The sequence below is a fragment of the Leptinotarsa decemlineata genome, unplaced genomic scaffold, assembly GCF_025532065.1.
Source record: "Leptinotarsa decemlineata unplaced genomic scaffold, Ldec_3_MD MMD2_tig00026307_RagTag_RagTag, whole genome shotgun sequence".
In the NCBI taxonomy this organism is placed as follows: domain Eukaryota; kingdom Metazoa; phylum Arthropoda; class Insecta; order Coleoptera; family Chrysomelidae; genus Leptinotarsa; species Leptinotarsa decemlineata.
In genome coordinates this window covers 4316182-4335149 of record NW_027412681.1, presented here as the reverse complement: position 1 = coordinate 4335149, position 18968 = coordinate 4316182, and the positions used below count along the sequence as shown (strand labels likewise).

The 18968-nt window shown below is 38.0% G+C and overlaps 1 protein-coding gene across 6 annotated transcripts in view; it reads right to left on the bottom strand.

The window, feature by feature from the left end:
- The window catches only part of LOC111516323 (uncharacterized), a 124398-nt gene that overhangs the window by 5257 nt on the left and 100173 nt on the right, over nucleotides 1-18968 (bottom strand). For 4 of the 6 annotated variants that reach the window (XM_074181061.1, XM_074181059.1, XM_074181060.1 and 1 more), the window contains 7 exons: nucleotides 15451-16313; nucleotides 11113-11750; nucleotides 8586-8867; nucleotides 7394-7636; nucleotides 7202-7339; nucleotides 6865-7108; nucleotides 6060-6286 (listed from right to left, as the gene is read on the bottom strand). In XM_074181061.1, coding sequence (XP_074037162.1) covers nucleotides 6060-6286; nucleotides 6865-7108; nucleotides 7202-7339; nucleotides 7394-7636; nucleotides 8586-8867; nucleotides 11113-11750; nucleotides 15451-16313 — 2635 coding nt within the window. Of the gene's footprint in view, nucleotides 1-3369; nucleotides 3685-6059; nucleotides 6287-6864; nucleotides 7109-7201; nucleotides 7340-7393; nucleotides 7637-8585; nucleotides 8868-11112; nucleotides 11751-15450; nucleotides 16314-18968 lie in introns of those variants that run through there. The other 2 variants (XM_074181062.1, XM_074181063.1) reach the window with 2 other exon arrangements.

Below are 18968 nucleotides of genomic sequence, written 5' to 3'. Positions count from 1 at the left end.
ACAAAGGCAAAAACCTACCATAAAGACCGTGGTCACTGTATGATGGTCATTGGGCCTCACTTCCTTCCACCTAGACTTAATGGAGAAGGTTTTGAGAATTTGTTTTAACTGGAATTTTAGAAGAAATTCCAGTCATGGAAAGATTCCGCATGTGGTACATGCACGATGGTGCTCCACCACACTTTAGTGTAGTGGCACGGCAATTTTTGGATTAAAATTATCATAATCGCTGGATTGGGAGAGCAGGCCCACACCCATGGCCACCTCGCTCGCCCGAAATTAATCCCTTAGATTATTTTCTCTGGGGATACCTTAAAGCGTTGGTATACAAAACTGCTATTCAAAGTGAAGAGGATTTACGGAATAAAATCATTAATTTATGTGACAATAAAAAATACGCCAGGTATTTTCAGGAGAGTGCAAAATTCAATGATGCGGCGGCTAGACGGTTGTATTGAAGCCGATGGAGGCCATTTCCAACACTTAATTTAGTCCAATTTGTTAGTCTAGATGTTAATGTTATTCAATATTTGTTGTTATTGTTACATAATTAGTAATGAAAAATTGTAAAAATGATAATTAACAAATGAAACATTTAATTTCCTATATTATTCCTTTTAAGGTCCAGGGATATGCAATTAGGTCGACTTTTTTTTTCTTAAAAACTAAGCAAGATTTCGAAAAAAATTCAAGAGACAAAAAAGTTGTATTTCTAATTGCTTAATCCAAGGAAATAATAAAAATTGCACAAAAGTCAGTGACGTACATTTTCAATAAAAAAATATTCGTTCAAATCCCGCTCGAGACGCCACTGGACTTAATAAATTGAATCACTTTCGGGCTAAATTAGCTCCTTAATGTTATAAATACCATTGCCAAATTACAACAAAATTAGGTAAAGATATTTAAGATATTTACGAATACATTTTTTTGCAAAGGATTTGCGGACCCATGTTTATATGAACATTTCGTCCTAAAATTACCTAAAAAACCGTCTGTTAAATTTATGGTACATACTTAATTAACACCCTGTATGTGTTACGTGCTTTTTTTTGTATCTCTAGCATTTTACCCTCATATAATAGGCTGCGGGTCAAACCCATTAGCCACAGCTCAGAAATGTGTGTTCAAAAAAATACAGTGAACATAAAAATTATTGTATTTTGCATTTGTCCAACTCAACATTTCTGACACTTCAGAAACAGGTGGTATATTTTGGAATTACGAGAGAATTGAAGCTGTTATTTCACCAAGGATTCAAATGATTAGAGTGGACTCCCTCTGTCCCAACTTCGACCCACTTGACCTAAAGAAAGGAAAAGTGAGGATGCTTCAAACCTCTTTCTTTCCCAATTTTGTTGCATAAAACATGAGTGAACTCAGAATTTTGGCAAAAAAAATTAATCTTTCTTTTTTAATGATAGCTTCTATGGGACCTAGGACGAGAGCAAGATTGTTATACAGTGCATTTCTTTAATGCCCCCCCTTTTCATTTTTTGAATGGGTCAACTTCAAAAATTTAAATTTGGGATAATGAAATCAATGCATGAATACTTTATTTTGAAGTGAAATTGACAGATGAAACTTTCAAGATGGCGATTGGGCACCATCTGGAAAAAAAATAAATGGAAAGGGGGTCTTGTGACACATAATTTTTAAGCTCCTGAAGAATACTTCACAACCCTAGAATATGAAGTCAATATCTTCACTTACTACAAAATGGCGGAACATTTAATAATTCCATGAAGACAAACACATTAATATCTATATTTCTAAAATATTCTTTTTTATTTGCCATATGGCAATTCCAATAACCCGATAAGGTTTGTTGAGTTATTTTTTGTTTATAAAAACGACAAAAACTCTCAGTACGACAATGAACATCATTGTTCAGTTAGAATATTCTCATTTAGTTTTCGGTTTTACTAGTATATCAACAATCTTTAAAATGGTCAATTCTCGTCCATTGGAAGAAAAAATTGAAGCGATTTTTATTTACGGTGCGACGCGTAACCTTCACGAGACCGAAAGGATTTTCAATGAAGGTTTTCCAAATCGTCCTATCTGTAGAAAATATTTGAGGGAACTTGTATTCAAATTCACAACTACGGTAGTGTGTATAACAAAAAGCCCCCAGGTCATCCGTTCATTCTGGAAGAACAGCAAGTGCAAATAATTGGTGAGATGGTAGTAAATCCTGAACAGTCTACTTATTCCGTCGTGAATGTTTGTGAGGTGTCTCCTTCTACTGTGTGGAAACTTTTGAAGAGGAATAGGTATCATCCATACAAAAAAGAAAAATGGTACATCAATTAACTGAAGATGACCCTGATCAAAGAACAGAGTTCTGCAAAATCATGACGGAAACCATTGCAAGGTATCTAACATATCTCCACAATATTTGTTTTAGTGACGAATGTACATTTTTTTTGAACGGTAATGTTCACAGACAAAACTGCCGTTATTGGAGTGGTACCAACCCTCACGTTTTCCGGGAAACACATACCCAATATCCAGAACAATTAACGTTTGGGCAGGAATATTGAGAAACCATAGCGTACGACCTCTATTTATTGATCAAAAGTTAACAGGGAAACTGTATTTGAATATGCTGCAAACTACTGTTGACCCTCTCATCACTGAAATCGTCGAAGCGAATCCTAATGAATTCGATATGGATATTGTATTCCAACAAGATGGAACACCACCACATTCTCCAGACAAGTAAGAAACTATTTGGATACTACTTTTTCCGGTCGTTGGATTGGCCGTCGAGGTCTTATAGAATGGCCAACCCACTCGCCATATTCAACACCTTTGGACTTTTTTATGGGGTTATTTGAAGCAAAAGGTGTACGAAACTGAACCTGCTTCAATATTGGATAAACGGCAGAGAATAATAAATATTTGTAGAGATATTGACGTTACTGTGTTCGAAAATGTTTGTGATGAAATATCGGATAGACTGTTCATATGTCGAGAAGTTCAAAGCAACCATTTTGAGCATCTTCTGAACTGACCTCAAGCTTATAACCTCATACTATATGTAGTTAAATGTCAATGTATTCGGGCAGTTATGAAAAGTTCCGCCATTTTGTAGTAGTTGAAGATATTGGCATTATATTCTAGGGTTGTGAAGCATTTGTCAGGAGCTTCAAAAAGATGTGTCACAAGACCCCCTTTTTCATTAACTTTTTTTCCCAGATGGCGCCCAGTCGCCATGTTGAAAGTTTCACCTGTCAATTTCACTTCAAAATAAAGTATTCATGCATTAATTTCATTATCTGAAATTTCAATTTTTTGAGTTGACCGGTTCAAAATATAAAAGGGGGGAGGGGACATTAAAGAAATGCACTGTATAGTAAAACATACAATTGAATAGTTTTCTTTATTACATTTTTGTGACAATTATCTATTCTCAATCTCCTGAGGAGATCTCTCTTCTTACAATATTTAGAAGGCAACTTTATATTCTTGATATGTAACATAGGGTAACAAAATCTAGGAACATTTTTATATGAAAATAAATTATTGAGCTACAAAAGAAATTAAAATGAAGTCAACTATGATTGTGGAAAGTGTTGCTACATTGACGTCATACATTCCACACGTTGCTATTCCATCAAATTTCCCGTTCCCTCTGTCGACATACTTCGAAGTTAGTGAATGGTATGATAATTACATCTGCAAATTATATTTCTCTGGTTAAATTTCGGAAAAAAATACGAATACTTTTTATAAAAAGCCTTATTTTGAATAATTTGTTATGTGTATGTGGCACATTTTGTAACTACAGAAATTTAAGTTTCATTGGCAAATTACATTGTTCAACTTGACATTCTTATATTTAAAAAAAAAATGTCGGACGTGTTTTTCTGAACAGAGTTCAAGTTGATCCATTGCACTAATTATTGATAACGTTTCATTAAAAAATAATTTGAACTGACTGAAAGGTGTCATACTTTTGTCATTATAAAATAACTAAGAAGCAAATTGATAACAAAATTTCTTGTATAAAAAAGAACTATTATTCCAGTACAGTTGCCTCCTCTGATAGCAAGGCAAAGGCTCCGTGGAATTTGGTAAATATCAAGACTAACCACGTAAAAAATAAAAAACAGGAAATCACATTAAATGTAGATAATGAAATATTAGCAGATAAAACACAGGGAGCAAATATTTTTGGGAAAAACTTTGCAAATTCTGTCAGAGAGAAGCTAGACTCTCTTAACCTCCCCGTTGATCTGTGCACAAAATCACCCGTCACAATTCCGAATTCTATGTTCTTTGCTCCTGTGACTGAACATGACATCAAATCTATTGTGTTAGGCTTGAAAAAGAAATTTTCAACTGGCATATATGAAATACCAGCAATTCTACTGAAAGAGTCCATTGACAATATCTCAAGTACATTAGCCATTATATATTATTATATTATTATAAATCACTCTGTCATTAGTGGAGTGTTTCCAAATAAATTGAAAATATCAAAAGCAATTCCGGTCTTCAAGACTGGAGATACCCAGTGCGTGGAAAACTACAGAATGATATGTCTGCTGAGCTGTTTTTCCAAAATTATGGAAATGGCAGTCTATAATCAAATAACATCATACCTAACTAAACATAATTTATTAACCCCACGACAGTTTGGATTCCGACCTGCATGGCTATTCTGTCGAAACAGCCTCAACAGATCTTGTACAATATATACATGCTAGCATCAACAAAAATAAGCTTGTGGTTGGACTATTCTTTGATCTGTCTCATGCATTTGACACAATCAACCCTAGGTATCTACAAATAAAACTGGAAGCTATAGGCATCCGAGGTCCAATTCAAAAATGGATTGAGTCATATATGTCCGGTAGATCTATTAAGGTGCAGGTTGAGAAACAGTTCTCCGAAAATTTTGATATAAAGATTGGCACACCCCAAGGTGGGGTTCTTGGGCCACTGCTATTTCTGCTGTATGTCAACGACATTCCTAACCACATCAGTCAAGGACGTACTTTCGTATACGCAGACGACACAACAATCGTTACAGTTGAAACTATCAATCAGGTACAGGCCAAAATAGATACCGTAATAAAAAAATTTACACTAGTACCTTAAAGCGCAGTAATAAATTATCAATAAATGTTGGTAACACAGAAGTTCACAACTCAGAATCAACGAGATTCCTAGGCCTCGAACTAGACCAACAATTTTCTTTCAATAGACAAGTTGATGCTCTGTGTAAAAAACTCAACAAGCTGTACTTTGCATTTATTACTCTGAAATCGAGTTGTAAACCTATATTATTCTTTAATATACAGTATCATTAGTAGTAACATCATTGTCTGGGGAAGAGCTACAGACACATGCAGAATTTTCAAATCACAAAAAAAAAATCATAAGGTTAATATATGATTTGGACTATAGAGAAGCGTGCAGAAACAAGTTCATTGAAAACAATATCCTAACATTAACATCTATCTATCTCTACAAATTATTAATATATACCCATCAAAATGCTAAAAATATGAATAGAAACAGTGACTACCATGAATATGATACCAGACAGAAGAATGACTTCCATTTGCACCACTTGCAAAGAAAGCGACATATAAAGAGCCCTCTATATTCTGGAGCACATTTGTTCAATTTTTTGCCTGAAGACTTGAAACTCATCACCCATATAAAACATTTCAAACTATCTTTGAAAAAGTTTCTCATCCGCCATGCCTTTTATTCATTAGACGAGTATAAAAAACGTAGCGACTAGGCAGTTTTGTTTCAATGTATTTTAACATGTGTTTATATTTAAATATTTTTTTTTATTCTTATTATTCTTAATCAATTTGTAACGACTAGAATGTTTGTGATGTTTATTTTTCTTAATAAATATCTATCTATCTATCTATTCTATCTAGGTTCCTGTATAATACATCAAACGAGTAAGATTGACGATGATGGTAATTATTCTCACATTAATGAAATTCTGGAATTCCCCGAGTATATAAATTCACTGAATCAAATTTCCATTAGCCTATTAATACTGTTAAGATATGTCCACCCACCTGAATGGGAGGAGGGCCACTATTATTAGTCGAAGGACTAGAACTAGCGAGAGAAGTCTTTGGGGTCGGCGATTTGATGGCCCTCTCCTGCAATTCGTGTATTTTGTGAGACGAGTAGTACTGGGCGTGATGCTGTAGCATGTCCAGCGCTTTGGTCGGAGGTTGCGCTCTAGATAAGTCTTCTGGAGCGTGATACCTCTGCATTGGGGGGTGGAGATAGGGACTACCTGTTGACGTAAAGAAATAATTGATGAAATATTCATACACGCATAAGATAAGATAGTAACAATGAGAAACGTGATTATTTCTGAAAATTTTGCCCCCATACCCTTTCAATACACTTATGAATTTGTGTATACTGACTGAAAACTTCTATCATGAGAAGCTTAAAGTACATTTGAAAAAAGTTGAGTATACAATTCAGTTCACTAATTTCATCTATTTTTTCAAAGATTTACATTACACAATCGACAACTCTCAAAAGTCGAAACTTGGGCGAGCTTAGGACAAACGAGGTCTTACCATTTAACGTGTGATTCCTACCATAGTTGTATAATTTTGAATTGAATTCAATCATGAACCCATTTGTCCAACTCAATTGATAATCCCTTAAAGGTTGTGAAAAATTTTCCTGGATAAATTTTAATTGAATATAACATTCTAACTCACTTCCTTACGAGTGTGGGACGAGTAGTGGGACACACTATATATTCTCAAATTTTTCACAAAACATTAGAGACAAAACAAATGAATTTCAGACCATGACTCCCTCAACATCATCCTCACAGTCAAACAACTTACTTACCACTGTAAGGACCTGGCACCATTATCCCCCTGTACATGGGGTGATTCGGGTCGAAAGGCAGCGCCCCGTAGTGTGCCTGCTGCATGTAGCTTGGGTGAATATAATATTGCGAAGTAGGCGGAGGAGGGGGTCCTTGCGTTTCCATAGTAGGTTTCACCCCCTCTTGCTTCACTTCCTTCTCCTTTTTGTCCTCAATTTTGATCTCTTTCGCTTTCAAGTTGGGACTTTGAGGCAAAGGAACATTCTAAAAAAAAACAAATCAACATTGAGAATCAAGATATGCGGAAGAGGTTTCTGAAATTCAATAAAGGGGTGACAGTAAGAGTAAGTAGCTCACCTTGCTTGGGGCGGAGCTACCCTTATGCTCGGGGACACTCTGCTGTTCTTTTCTCCTTTGATCGGAATACACGTAAAATCTACGTACGTCTTCTTCTCTTTGGCTATGGTGGGAGTGTTGAGGTTGCTGCTGCTGTTGCTGAAAAGAAACAACTACTGCATCGAATTCTAACAAAACCTCTTTGAAACCAACCTGTTGCTGCTGTTGCGATTGATGTTGGTGTGCCTGTTGCTGTTGTGCTTGCTGCTGCTGTTGCACCTGCTGTTGTTGCTGCTGCTGTTGCTGCTGAGCTTGCTGCTGTTGCTGAGGTTGTCGCGAATACATGTAACTGTTCATTTGGTTCTTCATTTCGATGCTTTCTTTCAAAATCTGATGATTTTCGTTGGGGTGCTTTTCTTTGTGGCTCGATTCTTTCGTTTTACCAGGAGTAGGTACCTTGAAAAAATAGAAATTATATTAAAAGCCTTACCTACTAGTTACCCATTTAATGAAATTAAACTAAACTATAACTTATAAACTAAACATACAGAATATATTATATATAAATAATAGTCCTTCACGAATGGTATCACATGTTGAAGTGTCATTTCAGATGTACATCCGTTCGTCTTTGACATTATCACGACGTTTCGGCTAGATCTCACTTGCCATATATTCATGTGCTCTGCTTGGTAGGTGAATCAAGAAACATTCAACCAGAGGTTACAAATATATAGATATTTAAATCTCTGAACAGAATTGACCCGTTATCTATGAACACTCTGTAAGGGAATCATTCGAGTTGAATGGAAGCATATCCTGAAAAATTTCTGAAACAAATTCCAGGTATGGATAACCTTAATGAAAGTAAAAGATGGTTCTATTTGAGAAAACATAACTTTGATATACATCATTCAACGACACTGTGTATATTTGAAAATAATTTTGAAACATAGACACAAGAGTCCTGCATATTCGACTCATGAAAAACCATTGAAAATATATTTGTAGCGTCCAGGGACTGTCTTGTCACTGGTGCTTCTCCCTGTATATGAATTAGAGTAGCAAAGTGTGTGTAACAGTAAGCGAAAAAACTGAAAAAAATATTGAGCACAATCGTTAAAAAACATCCTTTTCTTTGTATATGTAACTATAATGTTGTTATGCTGCTGTTCATAATATACAAAATTTCCATCACATTTAGTACGTCTTTTTCAAGACGTAAATATGATTTAGGTTGGTTATCATTTCTACAGTGCCAAAAACTAGATATTGTCCCTAAAGAAATGTATTTTCAATGATGCATCATGACGTTGACCGTCATTTCCGAGGCGGAAATTTGACGTTTCTTCGAGGTATACAGAGAAAAGATCACCAAGTTATTAGAAAAAAAAATCAACTTTACCTGTATCGGATTGGGAATCGGAGTTGGTTGCTTAAGAGTCTGATCGATCGGACTGGGGTTTTCTTTTATCCGCTCCTCCTTGAGTTTGTCGTCTTGGACGAGGGGAACTCCCCCGTAATTCGAGTCCATGTTGTAACCATACCCCTGCATATAACTGAAGGGGTAGTAGTGTTGCGGTACGACCTTCTGAGGGTAGTCGGGCGTATCCTTTTTAACGTCTTTCTCGATTGCTTTTTCGGATTGCTTTTCGGGTTCCTTAGGCTTGTCTTGTTGCGTTTGTTGCTGGAGAAGATAGATGTGTAATTTTTGTGCAACTTGATCGAATTTGATCATCGAGTTTCTTGGAAATAGTGGACAGTTTTTAAAACATCAAAACTGCAATTTTTTTTCACAAAGAACGTCACATCGATAAAACAAATGAGACGTGCTGTGAATGCTCAATTTACAAAATACATTGTTTTCGAGGCCAGAAAAATCATAATAAATAAGTTATCAAGGTATTAATTTCACGCAATATTACATGCTTCGACTACAGGTTCAGTATAGGATAGAGAAAATAACTTTTGTCTGACTTCAATTAAGTTTTTCATTCGTTACGACCGGTTCGGTTTATTGAACCATTTTCAAGTAAATTCGGAGTTTACTCAATGTATTAAAATTGATGAAACGCAATCTAATTATCTATTTTTTTAAATAGAGAGTTCCCCAAGGATCAATTCTTGGACCACTGTTGTTGCGGTATATACCTTTAATCTCATTAGAAGTCTTCATCAATGTTACGTAGATGATACTTGGATGAATTTCTTTTTTCCCTCTTCAGAAACTGATACAGCTTGTAGTATAACTGATAGAGAACTGAATACATTTATCAAGAATGCTTCAGATCAATGCTTGATTATGAATTTCTCTGAATCATCATTCCATCCGATTTCAAAATGACGAGTTTTCAGGTTTTCAAGAGTCTCTTCAAACAGTATTAAGTCAACCTTTCTTGCTAATTCTCGTTTCAAATTAGCTTCTGGTTGAAAAGTTGAATATGAATATTTGTATCGTGGTGTATCTAGTTGTAGTCCATGACCTCCCTGTTGTCGGGGAAAGTATAACCATGGAACGGATTATTTGGGATGCAAACTCCTATAGAGATGTATCATTTTTCGGGTCTTTACGTCGAGTTGATTCAGCTCCTCCTGAATCCAATTCACTACTCCAAACCAATAGATTGGAACAGTAATCATATTGGATGCAGCACTGTAATTCTTACCCGACAGTTCCGATGACCAGATCTGTCGACGTTTGTGCTGATACTCGCCGCGAAGAGAGTTCTTCACTGATGTTACCTCTTGTGAGTGGCATTGTTCCACCCCGAGGTAAGTATACGTCTCTCGGGCATCCAAATGGTGTAGGATGCTTCCATCTACGAGCACATCGTCCTCTTTTGAGATGGACCATTATTATTATTATTACTCACAATTGACCGCCTTGGGAGCCTCGATTATCTTTATTATGCGAGGGCTGAGTTTTCAGTCGATCCCACAGATGGCGTTTTCGTAGGAGGAGATGTCGTCATCTCTAGTTTCAGGCTTGTCCATTTTAGAACAATTCAGTAGTTCAGGCGAGCATCACTGATGGTACCTTGTCGGGCCGAAACAGTGCTGCCTGGTGTCTGATCATAAGTTCATCTAATAACTGTAGTGAAAGACAGAGGGTTAATTTCGTTCGGTTGTCGCTGTCGAAGATTGGCATTGCAACTGAAACAAATGTCTTACTGGCTATTGACCGCTGAAGTTGGAGTTTGTGGTTCTTATAGTTAATTATTAAAACGTCTCTGACTTCTTATTACAGATAAGACCAGGTTAATGGAAAGTAAATATCCCTAAAATCAAATTCATTAATGAAAAACGCTGGAGATATTAAACCCCAGTTATATGCATTCAGACTCTTTATGTCTGACCTTTCATTTGCACCACAGTTGTTTTTTGATATTTCGATCATTTCACATAAGAGTATTTTTCTTAGATAGGATTATTTGGCAATAATAATGGTATTTTAAAAATCGCTGTACTTTGTTGAAAGCATGATCCGCCAATGAGATTGTGTTTCTTTAATATCAAGTTTGGTGGTACTGTATCTCCTTTGTGTTCGGCAATACGTTTCTTAAGATAACGTTATGTCTGCCCTAAGTAAGTTGTATCATAATTTGACGCGATATATTACATCAGATTGCAATTCTAATTGAATGACGATTTTGAAGTTTGAAAACATTTCCTGGGCAGTTTTACCATTTTTAAAAACTATCTGTATGGATTTGCTTTTGAGAATGTGGGCTTGTCATTCGAGCAGTTGACTTTAGTAACAGATTTTGAAAATCATTCATGTAAATGAAATAATCTGAAATGTTTTCTGATAGTAAATTAGGATTCATCGCATCAGTCTCAGCCGTGGATTGTTTCGAAGCATTTCATTATCAACCAGATCATTACAGTTTTGTTGTTGAAAAACATTAAAATACAAGGCAAAATCAACTTACCGAAGATACCAGATACTGATGTGTCTGCCCGTAGAACGGGTGATACATATTGTACTGGGGCAAATGCGGCACGCTCTGCCCCTGCTCAGTCTTTTTATCCGCGTTCTTGCCCTTCTCGCCAATCTCCGGCTCCATGACCGGAGGGGTATCGTCCGAAATATCCGAATACGCCGGACTTTGCACCTCTTCCCTCCCTGACGGTTCCCCCCCGTACAGCGGCTGCTCGGGAGGATGAGGACTGCTCGCCGGAGACTTCCGGCTCTTCTTCTTCGCGAAGTTCTGCACTTTGGAAGCAGTCACCTGCTGCTGCTGCTTCTTCTCGTCGGGCATGAGCGCCGACGTCGGTTTCACCTTGAACTGCGTGACCTTGGCGGCGGGGCTGGGGGAATGGGGCGGCAGCGGGGAGAGCTGCGGCTGGATCTGTGCCCCGGCCGCCTGCCCCGGAATTATGATAGAAGGCGGCTGCGTGAACTGCTGCGCGGGCGAAGAGGCCACTTGGGCGAAAGACTGTGGCTGTGGGGGGGTTTTAGGCGGGGGAGGTTCGGAATGGTTGGGCGACGGTTCGGTCGACGCCGTTAGTGTGGGCGCCGCCGTTGGTCGGCTTGAAGGCAGTGGATTCGAACTCGCTATCGGCGGACCTGAAAACGACAAAGAGGTTAGAGGGGGCGGGGAGGTTTCATTGCCTCCGGATTGGCTCATGGGACATGGGACATTTTCAAATCGTCTACTCCTGCGAATGAAAATTAATTATAATAATAACACACGTTGAGATTAGTATTTGATAAGAAACCGCAGTATTTCACTCAGAAGGGTTATGAAAACATCTTTCAGTGAATGCTGTCATATTACAGTTGATAATTTTTCACAGTAATTTAGGGAAACAGATATATATTTAAGGATTAAAGAAATATAAGTAGGTATATAGTGGCATAATCTGTCGGAGGTCCAGTGTTAGGGAACCTCATAACAGAATTTTCTTAGCCATAATGGTTGTAAAATAATGAGCAGAGCGGATATCCACCATGAGGCCTGCAATTGCAAAACTCACTATATGCATTTTGGTCAATATCCTAGGCAACAGCAGATACTTAATCTATGCTTACCTCTTCACAAAATTTTACATATTCTCAAATTATTTTCACAAGCAGATAGAGCGAGTTTTGCAGTGCCACGCATAATATGATAATGCGGAAAAGGGATGCATGTATCAGGTCCTGAATATTATAACAAGGTAGACTGAAGAAGGACTGAATGTGAATCAAAGGAAATCGACCATGCATTTTCTGAAAGAACCAAATAAGAGTGACTTGGATCTCGAAATGTCAAGATGAAGAAGAAGTGAAATCAAAACAACAGTTTTGGTCAGTATAAAAAGAAAAGAGGAGATAGGACTGGTACTGAGAGAACATACTTACGTAAAAACGTGGGGACTAAAACGAGATATGATTTATTGGCTATACTCTAATAGTGATTCAACCCATCATGAAACAAGCTATTAACAAACTACAGAGAGGTAAAAAACTTGCTTGTTTGGGAATATCGCGAGCAAAAAATCAAACCTACAGTAGAATTGAAGAAACGTCAGAAGCGTTGTGGAACGAACATCAAAACATTTTCCACACAAATTTCACAACCAAAATCCTAAACCTTGAATGGTAAATGATGATCAGTCATGCTGAAAATATACAAGAAAAAAACATGTGTGGTATACACACATACGTCATCCTGGCACAAATGTATGTAATCTTGTAATGCTGGTAGAGGTTTGGGATAGTAATAAACGTAGTAAACACTCAGAAATCACAGGCAATGACAAAAGCTGATGAGTAATCATAAACTCTGTATTTGGGTTCTGAACCAGCTGAACCAGATCAGGGAAATGGTAGTACCCTCAAACAAATGTAATACAAATTAAAAAATACATACTTGGTTAAAAATCCAATGGAAACACCAGAAGACAAAACACTACCTCCAGATGTGTGTTTTGTTAACCGAGTTAGCATCATCGGGAGATGACTAGACATGCGTTGAGAAACAGCATTTTTGTTTTGGAGGATAAAAATGGTTTTCATTAGGTTCTTATGCGAGAGGTCCACCCTATCTATTAAGTTATACTAAAAAATAATTTCACGAGGTAATCCAAATACTTGAATAAGACCTATTAGAAACGAAACAAGTACCTAAAATTGATGAAAGAAGTTTCTTTGCTGGAAAAATTTGAACTGTTTCCTAATTACTTCATTTTTTTGTTCTATACCTTCAAAAAAAAGCAATCCACATTTGGTGAATGCACCCAACAATGGAGTATACATAAAAAATTGACCTTTTTTGCAGACCAATTTTAAGAAAAATAAAGAGTACCAATGAGTTGAGAAAATCCATTTCAATTACCATCAAATGATATTTTACAATATTTTTCTGAAAGAAAAATATGTTTAATAACAGGACTACGAATGCAAAGAGATATTGAGTAGTTACCTCAAAAAAGATACTTGAGGGAGTTCATTTCAAAAGTTTTAAACTTGACAACATTTCTATCTTTTGAAACTTTCCAGTTCGATCAAAGGAGTAGACCACTCGAAAATAATCTTTCGCCATTATTAAAAAAAGTCCACAAAAATTCATCGCATTGTTATTAAAAAAAAAAACAAATATTTGTTAGTAACAAACACATTTTTAAAAACATTCAAGATGAATTGATACTATATGTGGCTAAATTATAGAGGATTGGTGTAAATGAGCTGAAAACTGTAAAGTTTCATGATGATAAAAATCAAATAACATTCCAACCTTTGCATATCAAAACAATACAGTTCTCACTAATGCACCTTATGAAAACATTTACCAATAGATTACCACAAGTAATAAAAATCAAAATAACAAGCACGAGTGAAAATGATTCTCAATGACAATTTGGTCTGGCCATGATTTGTTATACCAAACCAGCCAAGAACTTGTTTGATTTAATGCAAGATAAGCTTGGTACTCGCAATGAACAAGAGAGATTTTTCTAGAAATTTTGATTGAATTCGCATAGCACAACCCTCAAAAAGATAGCCTCCTTTATTTATTAAAATTATTGATATTGTCGTAGATTCAAAGTATTTTTCCATCGGATTCAATCACATCGTGAATTTATGTTTGGTAATAGAGTGGAGATGAGTGGAGATGAAATTGAATTATGGCTAATGAATAATTTCAATCGTCAATTATGGCTAATCGACAGTTTCTATTATCGTTTAGGGCTAATCGACAATTCAAACTGTCGATTATGGTTCAGCAACTATCATAATTAATAGACAGTTCCAACTTTCCATTATGGATAAATTAACAATTTGATCTGTCACTAATCTCCATTTGAACTATCAATTATCTCCACAGTTTAAACTGTCGATAATAACTAATCGACAATTTGAACTGTCATTATAATTAATCGACAGTACAACTGTTGATTATTGATAATAAAAAAATGTCGAACTATCAAATAACTCAACAATTTGAACTGCCGATTATGGGTAATAGATCATATAAACTGTTGATTGTGACCTATCAAAAGTTTACACTGTGAATTAAGGGAAACGGACAATTTCAGCGTTTGATTATCTTCACAGTTTAAACTGTCAATTATCACCCTTATCGACTATTCAAGCTATGAATTATTTCAATAGTTCAAACTGTTGATCAAGAATAATAAATAAAATGAACTGTCGATCGTGACTGTTACAGGTAGTTTATAATGTAGAATATTGTTAACTGACAATATGAACTCTGGATTATATCAACAGTTTAAATTGTTGATTATGGCTAATCGATAATTTGAACTATCAAATATATCTACAGTTTAAAGCATTGATTATGACTGACAGACAATTATCAATCATGTCGATTATAGCAAATCGACAGTTTATACTGTGGATCATGATGAACTGACAATTTGAACTGTCGATTATCTCTACAATTTAAACCGTCGATTATGGCTGAATCAACAAGTTGAACTATCAATTGTGGCTGATGGACAAATTGAATTGTGGGTTATGGTTATTCCACAATTTGAACTTTTAATATCAACAGTTCAAATTGTTGAATATGGTTGATCGACAATTTCAATTGTCCCTGAGGCGCCTTGGTATTTGAGAATCATTTGTTAGAATAAAAATTAACACAATGAACGCCATAAAGACACACAAGGAATAAAAAGAAAGCTAGACACATTACCTGCGGGAAGGAAAACCTAGAGGTTAGACGAGAGACACACTAAACAACAAAGGGATTATGAAAACGCACACATCAACGGAAAAACGGTGAATATACCGCTATAATAAAAAGTGACGCGCATACCTTGAACCTGAGCTTTGTTCCCTGAAAAGATACCGACGGGATAGTCTTCCGGCGTCGTATAGCGCAGAACTCCGGGCTTGACGACTGCTTTAGCGTCGGCAACTACTAGAGGCACGGTAGGTGAGCCGGCCGCCGGCGGCAGTTCCTGCGGCGTGGCGGGGGAGGGGGGAGTGCTGCGTGGAGTGCCAGGCTGGCTCGAGGCTTCGCGCAGAAGCAGCGGCAGCTCGCTCTCCTTCTTCGGAGGCGTCGCCGGACTGTCCTGACTACTCTTGTCAGGACTCTTTGCTTGCGGCGCATTCAACGGGCTTGGCGCCTCAATATTTGACTCGTCATTCTCCGACATGGACGTCACGTCCTTTGTGTCGTCATCGTCAGCCGAGCTGTGCGCGTGCGACTGGTGGTATTTCAGCCCGTTGATATGTTTGTACTTCTTCGAGCAGTTCGGCTCCGGGCACTCCAACAGCACGGGGGAGGGGGGTGGGCTCCCGCATGGGACAGGGGCCACCGGCGGCGGTCCCACGACCTTAGTCTTCTTGACGGTACCGCTGGGTGGGGTGTCCTCTTCGCCGACTCGGTTCTTGCGTTTGTTGTCCGGGCGGGGCGGCGCAAAGGGCGCAGGCGACGAGGGGGCCGTCGACGGACCGGCGCCGTTGGCGGTGGCAGTAGCTCCTCGGCGTCCCTTGAGGGCAGCGGCAGCGCCTCCGCCTCCACCATTGCGCAGCTTGCTGTGGACCGATGACCGCGTCTCTGTGAAGTTGCTTAGGTCAGTGCTAGGTGTTGGCTGAGCAGCCGCAGAACGTCCTCTCTTACCTCTACCTTTTGGTGTGCGGTTGTCCAGGTCACTTGTGGGGGAATCACAGAATCTGCGGGAAGAGAAATACTGGATTATTGAACTAGTTTCAATGAAAATCAAAAGAAAATAATAACAGTGAAGAACTCTCTCCGCGGCAAGTATCAGCACAAACTTCAACAGATCTGGTCATCGGAACTGTCGGGGAAAAACAAAGTTGCTGCAACAAATATGCCTGCCGTTCCAATCTTACTCTACTCGTTTGGAGTAGTAAAGTGGACTCGGGAGGAGCTGTATCAACTCGACGTTAAGACCCGAAAAATGATGCGTCTCTATAGGAGTTTGCATCCCATATCGTCCTTTCCACGGTTGTACTTCTCCCGACAACAGGGAGGCTGTGGACTTTTGAGTTTGGAGTGTCTACATGACAGAATGGTACTGGATACAGCCTGTAAAGTCGTCAGGAGTTCGGATCCCCTTCTCTGCATGGTCCGTGACCATGAGAGAGCAGGAATTAGAGCATTTCTCTTTAGGACAGCTGCCCGAGCAGCTGATTAACTCGGTTTAGTTTCCGACACTGAACGAGGTGACCACAACTCTGTGACCGAGTTGGAACCCGTTCAGCAAAAAGCTCATATAGAAGCCGCAGAGATCACCTCACTTCTGCGGAAACACAAGGATAGGCCAGTGCATGGGGTCTTCTTCAATAACATTGAAGACATTGGCTTATCAAAGCGCCTAACTTTCGCTTTCCTCACGTCGAGTGGCAGAAGTCGAGAACTGAGGGGTTCATCATGGCTTACCAGGATGGTATCTTTAACATCTTAGTCTACCGCAGTCGCGTGATGGGTATAGAGGTTCTTGACACAAGGTGCAGGGTCTGCCACGAGGCGCCCGAGACCCTAATATGCGGTCTCGGCCTATATCCATCGACATAACGCGGCCCTAAGATGGCTATATTACAATCTACGGCACTCTTTCGGTATTGACGAGACACCGGTGTTGCCCTACGCTCAGGGGGATATTGAATCCGTTGCGGGGAACGAGAAGTAACGAATTTATTGGAACTATTCGCTTCCCACCCTCAGGCTCATACAAACCAATAAGCATGATGTAGTCTTTCTCGACCACCAGAGCAAAACGATATTTGTTGTGGAGTTTTCAGCTCCTGGCGAGACTAATATTGTCCGAAAAGAGTAGGAAAAACGGATAAAATATCGAGATTTTCTCTTCGAATTCCGCAGACTCTATCCAGACTACTCTGTCAAGATGGTTCTGATTATTGGAGTCCTCGGTGGAATAAAGCCCTTTCTACTCTCAAATCTTGAAATTATACCGGCTTGCCGTAGTAAGACAGAAATCTTAGCCGGACAGATGCAGAAGGCTGTCATTCTTGGCTCACTGCGCTTGCTCAGGGCATATGATTCTCGAGCCCAATGAGCACTTACACCACGGTGTGGGGAGTGGTCGTTGGTTGATGATGCTGGAGCGCCCTCCTGAATGTATCGGGGCTTCGGGGGATAGGGCCAGACCAGCACACACTACGGTGAAAAAAATAATAATAGTTTGTAGCAGAATGGAACTGAAATCGATTTATAATTGTTCCTAGTTCAGTCACATGCTATTCACAGAAAATGTATTTTGCATTAAGCATATAATCATTATAGGAACAACACTGTACAAAAGGATTTTTCATATTACTGATGAAAAACTAGAAATGAATTGGAGAGTTTTATAGAGCTCAGTGTCATAAAGGAATTATTAGTACCGCTTTTGAACGATTCAAAGATATCTGGTACATGATTACATAACATATACTATCCTCAAAACTTTGTTGAAATAGTACACTTCTGTGGGATGGAGATGAAATTAGACCTAACTATAAGGCGAAGGTGATTTGTATTCCATTTCAATCATCAGATAAGAAGATTGTTTCTATTGAATGATGTTTAGATAAGTCCCTTCATTCATTTTTCGTCTGTTAGTCACAGTAAGCCACATTATTTCAGATAATTTATGTGACACATTAACATATTTCCTGATATCAAAAATGTCCTTCAAAGCCGATTTATGAATTATTTCGATTCTGTCGGAGTAACTTAGACCAAGAGATTCCATAAGCCTAACTTGAAGTGTTAATTGTCACACTTGTAACACTTGAAGTGGTACTTGTCAAGTATTAATCTTAGATTTGACGCGCTTGAAACACATTGCATAGTTTTATAGCCCACTTTGATGTGAAAATCTGGCTCTATTTTCTCCCAATTCTTTCCGATCAACATGATTTTTGACTTAGTCTCGGATTCATTTGTAATTTGTATTAAGCGTTCATTATCTTTTTAATGGAGTTCGCGAGATTAGATTGAAAAAAATAGTTCTGCATATCAGCTGCATAAAAAAACATCTGAAAAATTTTCCATGCAGGTTTTTATTCCACTTGTGTAAACACAAAAGAGAAGAGGACAGAGAATCGACCCTTGAGGTACCCCACATTCAACAAGCTCTTTGGAGGAACTCCCTTTTTTTTCCTACATATTGTAATTTATAATCACATAGTTCTTCATTGATTCTTTGAAGAGAAACCAATATAATTAAGTACTGAATTGAGCAACTGATGATTGATATTATCAAAAGTTCCAACAATACAAGGGCAGTTCTATCACCTTCATCTGCAGCTCTAAAATTGTCATTTGTAACATTTAACACTGAAACCCTTTCAAAAATTAGA